The sequence below is a fragment of the Morone saxatilis genome, unplaced genomic scaffold (genome assembly GCF_004916995.1).
Source record: "Morone saxatilis isolate NCDOM2014 unplaced genomic scaffold, NCSU_SB_2.0 Contig14, whole genome shotgun sequence".
Lineage (NCBI taxonomy): Eukaryota > Metazoa > Chordata > Actinopteri > Moronidae > Morone > Morone saxatilis.
Window position 1 is genome coordinate 1,861,690 of NW_023339696.1, and position 7,928 is coordinate 1,869,617.

The window sequence follows — 7,928 nt, forward strand, 5'->3', positions numbered from 1 at the left end:
AAAAAGTAAAGTCTGGGAAGAGCTAGGCGCCTCAGTGGACTCACACAGCTAATAATATAATAAGCACCTTTCATACACAGAATGCAGCTCAAGCAGCTTTACAGGAATAAATAAAAATCCAAAACACATAAAATAAATAAACAAAAACAATCATACGTGTACTTGTAAGTAATGATAAAAACAATATAAAGGTAAAAGTGTAAAATGGGTGTAAAGGTATATAAAAAAGTTATCAAGCAAAAACAGTAATGTTAAAAAAAATTAAATTAATTAAAAGCTATCAACAAACAAACAAACCTTCTTCTTGCAGTTGCATAATAGTTGCAGTTGCATAATATAAACATAAACCCAGAAATCTTGAGTACCCCAAGGTTTTATGTTAGAAATGTAAGGTATGGGATAGCATGTGAATGTTCAGTCTTCTTATTATATTTATTTTTATATATTTCTTCAGTTCTGCTTGAGTTGTTTTTTTTGCTCATTGTCACTGTAGTTACTGCTGCATGGAAAGACAGAAGAAACACAGTTTTTTATGCGTGGTTTATCATCTCAATGAGAAAGTTGATCAAAAAATCAAGTAAAAAAGGAAAAAGAAGACAAACCCACAGTATTTAACACATCAATAGTTAATGTTACCACCAATAGTTACTCTACGATTATTTCATTGTAGTGACCCCAGTCCAGATTGCATTTGACATAGTGATCTACTGAGGTGAAAAAAGTTGACCGACCTATTGAAGGCCATCCCGTTGTGTAGTTAACTCCCAAAGCATCTAAATGGGGAGCTGAATTGATCACAATAGCAAATGACCCAGAGAAACTGACTGACTTGAACCAATTGCACCCAGTTACAGGCTCAGCCCTGTCGAGCGTCTTGGCTAAGAGGTTGCACCAAAGAGAGGTTTCATCAAATCTTCTGGATGTTCAGAGAACCCAACCACAATCCCATGGCCACAGGCTCTGTTAAGGATGACAGAGAAGAGAAGCCCAGGTGGCAGCCGACGTTCATTTTTGAGCGATGGCTGCAGCACAAAGGAAACTAACGACTGGTCGGCTGCAGCCTCCATGCCACTCCAATATTGTCCAAATTGGCCAAGCAGTTGCTGAAATATTGTCCATATAGGTAATTATGCTAATTAATGTTAATCATGCTAATTGCTTACATATGCAAGTTAGCATCCGGCAGTTTCTAATTACTACTTCTTACTGCTTATTTCTTATATATACATAGAAGGGCTGTGTATTGTGTAATCTAGCAATATGATATGTATCACAATACAACGGTTACCTTTCAGTTATGATATATTGCGATACTGTAAGATGATGCAAAATGATATATTGTGATTGTAAAACTTGTAAAATTTGAAATACTTTATAAATGAGACAAAATAAACGCACTGAGGTTAACAGGTTCTCATTGTTTTTCTCTCAGTAAAACAAACTCAATGTGTCCTCACTTTATGAGACAAAATATGTGCATTTAGGAAAAGTAAAGGCTCCTCCTTTACTTCATCAGTAAAACAATGTATATACAATGTAAATATTTATAAATGAGACAATATATATGCATTTTGGTTATCAGGCTTTCATATTTGTCTCACAGTGGCGGTAACTGTGACCCCCATCTCCGTCTTACAGAATGTACGCTCACTTTTTAGGGGAATTTAGCGGGAGTTATGGATCTCATTTCTCCATCACCAACAAAACAATGTACACATTTGAAATACTTCATAACTACTTAATAATTACTTAATAAATGAGGAAAAATAATTGCATTTAGCAGGAGAAAGAAATTCCACGACCCAGTCTCTGGCCACCATATGCATACAATCTGAGTAAAAAAGTAAAAGATCTGCATTTGTATTTATCCCTGTAACATCCAACATCTCAGCCCTCAGTTTACAACACTGCTATCTAGCTGTCGGGGGTTTGAACACAAAAATCAATCGTCTTTTTGACAATCGATACAATATCACAAAACAACAATAAATGCAATATATTTCGATATTTTCTTCCACCCCTAGTATAGCCTACAGATACCTTCATGTCGACAAAAGAGTCGTAGACTCAGGTGCACACAAATTAGTCCTATTTTTAGTTGCTTTTGCATTGTTTTAGGTTAATACACAAAATTAATTACATGCACTAAAGTGGCATGTTCCACAGTTCTGCCATTGCTATGCTTTGTCTGATCTGTACTGTGTCGTATTTCACATTTATATGTGTTCCCAGATATTTTGGAAAACTTGAAAATCTGGAAATTTTGAGATACATTTTTACAGTCATGGAAACACCTGGAAATTGATTACAATGACCAAATATCCTGGAAATAATCTACATTGTCCGTCCCGCCCATATGTCTATGGTCCCGCCCCTCACCGAAACCTGAGAAGTGCCGACGCAGCAGCGCGTTGAATGAAACACTTTACGGCTACCGAGCCGGTTGACAAAATTAGCCACACAGCTGCTAACACTCGTGGGGGATCTCATGCAGTGCTCCCCACGTTCAACAGTCGGCCCGGGGGATTCGACAGTTTGTCAGTAAACAACATGGCCAAAGTAAACAGCGGTTCCTCCGGTTGCCGGGCCGTGGTGATGGCAGGAAAGTACCTGTCGAGCCCGTCTCCCCCGGCGCTGACCCGCAGCAGCGGCCAACAGCAGCGGAGGATGTTGGGGCCACAGCGCCGCACGATGAGCTCCGACGCGGCCGGCACGGGAGGAAAAACCGCGGCTCTGGCCCAGCAGGAGCACCTGGGTTATTTCTCCGCCACAGACCGTAATGTGCTGGCCAACCGGAATCTGATTTACCGGGACGTGAAGGCTTTTCTCAACGAAGTCGGTGGGGACCCCCGGGAGGCTCGGTACTGGCTGACTCAGTTCCAGAGAGCGACTTCGGCTCAGTCTCCTGCTTTTGCCGTACTGGAGGTAAGTTAAGGGATGGCTAACGTTGAATCAATTAAAAAAACTTTATAGAAGATGTTGAAACCTTTCTCTTCAGTAAAGTCACACTAACTAGTGTTTATTAAGCATTGACTTTGGTTTATTAAGATGAATATGCGGCCTATTGACGTTTCTGGATATGTATGGAAGCCCATTTAGCCCATCAAAAAAAATGTGGGTCCCATGTTGTACCAAAATAATGATAAAGTAGGCCTATTTCAATTAGCTGTTATTATTACATACTCATTCATAACAGGTCAGTCTAGAGGAAAAACCACAAATTGAATCATGCTTATAATGGATGTATGTTTTTAAAGGTCCAGTGATGAACATTTAGGAGGTGATCTATGGCAGAAATGGGAATATAATATTCATAGATGTTTTTTCGTATAATCACCTGAAAATAAGAATTGTTACTAAATCTTACACCCTGGACCTTTTTCTAAAAAATGAAAAAACAAAGTCAAGTTAACGTAGGTGGAAGCTTGCAGGTGCCAGAGTTAAAATATTACACTTTCAGTCCAGTGTGAAGGATTTGGTGGCATCTAGCAGTGTAGTTGCATATTGCAATGCACTCTCTTCACTGTATCCTTCCAGGTCCAAGTGAGAAACTACAATGCCCACGAAATGCGCAAAATATCTGAATGACCTGATCTACAGCTAGTTCTTCCATTCTGGGCTATATAGCAGTTCAACAATGGCAACTTCAACGGAAGGCGACCCGCAGCATTTGTAGATAAAAACAGCTCAATCTAAGGTAACAAAAACACAACGATTCCCATTATACACTAATGAAAACATAGCTTTGAATATTATATTCCATTTCTGACATTAGATATTCCTCAATGTTACACACTGTACCTTTAAATACTGTATATTTAAGAATTTGACAGCCAAAGCCTCCAGTATACTCTACCCTTTTAGCACTGCATGTGTAGTAATGTGCAGACAAATAGTTACATTTAGAAAATTCAGCCAGTAAACACCAGGCGTGAACACTTTTAACCCATTGTCAGAAGCAACAAACAAACTGACACTTGTCTGGTCCAACAGCTTTGCTAAGGCTTGTTGAAGTGCAGTCAAGAGATGGAAAGTTCAGTTCTCATTTGGGTCTAAATCCATCAGACCTTCCTAAACCAACAAAAAATAAGAAGAGGAAACGTAACCCCAAAAGTTAGCCACAAAAACATGACTACAAGCAAAGAAAACAAAGCCACAGTGACTTTATTAAACTGAGGAAAGCTGACAATTTAACGGAGCTTTTACAAACAAATCTGACACGAGATGGTCAACTATAGGAAAGGACTGAATAACCCCTTTTTAGAGAACTACTTCGTTAGAGACAGTGCTTACTAGCTAACTGTGTCTCTGTCTCCCAGGTGGACAGCTCAGTATTCGACAGCAGGGAAATGGTTCAGAGACTGGCCTTTGGGCTCTCCTTCCTGCAGCGGATGGATATGAAGCCCGTGGTGGTGATGGGCTGGTCTGAGTACGAGGAGACGGGGCCCAAGGTGGCAGTGCCCGGGTCTCGCTGCACCCGAGAGCTGGTGGGCCGGAGCCAGCAGCTGACGGAGGCTCTGCAGCAGCACTCAGCCACCGTCCTGCCGCTCTTCTCCGCCGAGTCCTTCCTCCTACTGCACGAAGCCCCGAGCGGAAGCAGGTGAGGGGTCGAGGCGTACGGAGTTTAATGCTGTGCAGCCATACGCTGTAGTGTCCATTCATTCACAGTTAATTGTTCAGTAAGGAGCTGACAGTATCTTCATCACTGCAATATTTGTATCAGTTTTAGGAGCATTTAAGTTTTTAGAACTGATGCAGGCATTGTAGAGTTGCCATCATTCACTGAGCCAGTAGAACTGTCACATCATCAGTATCAGTATGTGACATTTTGATGGCTTGATTTAAAAAAAATGTCTTTTTGTTGTCCTTTAGTACCTAGCTCTGTCAGATGTCTGCCCCTTATGTGTATTGGTCATTGTAAGAGTAAGCTGAACTTAATGTATAAGATTGGCCCTTTTCAAACTGTTTTAATGATGTTTTTATAGATATAGGTCCAAATCTAACTTTTATTGTGATGTATGTACCTAAAAAATACAGTTAACCCATTAACAAGTGGAAATAGCCAACGTGACACTGCTTTTCTTCCATCCTTTGATGCTCTCTTCATCCCTGTTAACCTCCCCTTCATCCCCTTCCTGCTCCTCTCCCTTGCAGTGCCCCATCCTCCGTTGCTGTGGACACCAGCCTCCTCCAGTGGAGCTTGGACTGCGGGACTATCCCGTTGGTTTGTCCGGTGGGGAGGGACGGGCGAGGTTGCTCAGTAATGTTGGACCCGATAGAGGTGACGGCAGCTATTTCCCGAGCCCTGCAACCCCACAAAGTCATGTTCCTGAACAACTCGGGAGGCCTCCGCAGCCAAGAACGCAAGGCACGACATTTGGCTATACCAGCACTTCCATATACACTGCTCCAAAAAATGAAAGGAACACTTAATCATCACGGTATAACACCAAGTCCATTAAACTTCAGGGATATCAATCTATGCAGTTAGTAAGCATAAGCGATCGTGAATCAATTTCACCTGTTTTGTTGCAAATGAAAGTGACAACAGGTGCACTGGAGAGGCAACAGCAAGACAACCCCCAGAAAGGGAATGGTTTTGCAGGTGGTGGCCACAGACAACAGCTCTCTCCTTATGCATGAGGGCCCGACATCCTCTAGTGGGATGTGCTCACAGCCCAAGCACCTTGCAGTTTGATTGGCATTCGCCAGAGAACTCCAGAATTGGCAGGTCCGCCATTGGCGTCCCGTTCTCTTCACAGATGAGAGCAGGTTCCCACTGAGCACATGTGACAGACGTGAAAGAGTCTGGAGGCGCCGTGGGGATCGTTATGCTGCCTGCAACATCATCGCGGTGGGTCAGTGATGGTCTGATGGAGAACATCTGGGATGTTGTGTATCGGTGCATCCGACGCCTCCAAGTAGCGCCACAGAGCTCACTGATGCCCTGATCCAGGTCTGGGAGGAGATCCCCCAGGACACCATCCGGCATCTCATTAGGAGCATGCCCAGACGTTGTTGGGAGTGCATACAGGCATGTAGGGGCCGTACACACTGAGTCACATTATAAGTTGCTGTGATGAAATGTACAGTAGTTGGATCAGCCTGTGATTTCAATTGTTTACTTTGATTTTCGGTGTGATTTTGAATCCAGACCTCAATCAGTTGGTGGTTTTGGTTTCCATTGACCGTTGTTACGTCATTTTGTTCTGAACGAATTACACAATGTTGTACAGTAAAGATTTTGAACTTGAATATTTTGTTCATCGAGATCCGATGTGTGATTTATTTACCTTAATTTTTTTGAGCAGTGTATGTAGTGTCCGTTGTCAGGTTTGCAAGTTTGAAAGATTGAAAACATGCAACTTTCTCCTGAACACTTTCTGTTTGTGCCACAGGTGCTGGGCACGGTGTCGTTGCCTAGCGATCTGCCCAGTTTGTCCTCAGCGGCGTGGCTGAGTACCACAGAGCGGCGAAGAGTGACCATCATAGCCCGACTGCTCAACCAGCTGCCGACTGAATCCACCGCGGTGATCACCTCCGCGGACACGCTGCTTACCGAGCTGTTTAGCCACAGAGGTGAGACTGCTGACTGACGATCCAGACCGTCTATTTTGAGGTGTAACCCAAGAGGACACTGGTCCATATGTGTGTGTTTGGGGAGCAGGTTTTGACCTCCCTACATTAATTAACATGAGTTTGCGTCTGCGTCTGATTTCTGTAACTGCTGGTTCTTTCTGTCTGGTTCAGGGTCTGGGACACTCTTTAAAAATGGAGACCCCATACACCGGTAAGTACTCATCACACATGCACTCAAATGTGTGTAATATGACCTGTAACCCTACATTCAAGTCATAATCCAAATGACCTCCTTAGAAGAGTTGAGTTGCTTTCTCCTTCAAAGGGTTTAACCTCTTCCACTCCAGCCCTCCCTACCATTTTCTTTTTAAGGGGGGGGGCGCAGGTTGTCTTTAGTGAGAGACAGCAGGATAACAGTATATACCACATAGACCATGATAGACCATTATGATACAAGTATATGATTGCTATTCCCATACTCAGTTACGTCTCAAGCCATTTTTGGGTTGATACCGTTTGTTATGCACATTTTGTGCAAAATGTAACCATTTTTGACCACAAGAAAACAGATAAAATGGTCAAAAATCCCTCCAAAATACCACATTGATACACCAGGACCCTGAGGAACACCATAAAAATGTCATGATATGATTTGGTATGAAAAACATTTTGACATTTGGGGATTTCCATAAAGCCCGGTTCACACATGGACACCTTTTATTTCGGCGCCCATGTTAAGTCACACTGCCCACCTGAGTCGTGCATCTCAGCTACACCGATGCTTCACTAGGGAGCTGCTCGCGGTTCCCAGCAGTAATGGACAGCGAAAAGGATTTGTTCAATCATATGGACAATATACCAGCAACATGTACACCTTTCACTACAGTTCCAGTGTCTGAATGTGTACAGTGTGTCAGACATGGGAAACAATATGTGTGTATGAACCCATCACCTCCTGTATGTGTTGGAGATCAACAGGTCCACTCACATGCAGCGAGGCTTTTATAGTGTGCTGTTTCTCAGAGGCACACTCAGTATAGGTAGACGGGGCTGGCAGCATGCTGGAGGTTAAACACCACCGTGCCAGACACATCCGTCACGCGCTGCTCTCGTAGGCCGTGTGATCCAGAACGCGAGGAGACATTCTGTCCGAGCTACCGGCCGCTGCGTCTGCACGCGCAGCCGTTGCCATGGAAAAGCGATTACAAGGCGCCCGGTTAGCTCAGTCGGTAGAGCTGGCGACCCAGGTAACATCACTTCACCCGTGACCAGAGGCGCCGCCAGGAATTTTGGGCCCCATGACAAAAAAATCTAATTGGGCCCATCTGCGCAGCTGTTGTCAGCACATC

The 7,928-nt window shown here is 43.4% G+C and overlaps 1 protein-coding gene across 1 annotated transcript; it reads left to right on the forward strand.

The window, feature by feature from the left end:
- Nucleotides 1-2,388: 2,388 nt before the first annotated feature.
- Nucleotides 2,389-6,579, forward strand: nags (N-acetylglutamate synthase; the record flags this gene model as incomplete). Its single annotated transcript, XM_035655825.1, is given in 4 exon segments — nt 2,389-2,925; nt 4,320-4,600; nt 5,155-5,368; nt 6,399-6,579. Coding segments are annotated over 4 exon segments (1,186 nt in total), but the record flags the coding sequence as incomplete, so codon positions are not given.
- Nucleotides 6,580-7,928: the final 1,349 nt, after the last annotated feature.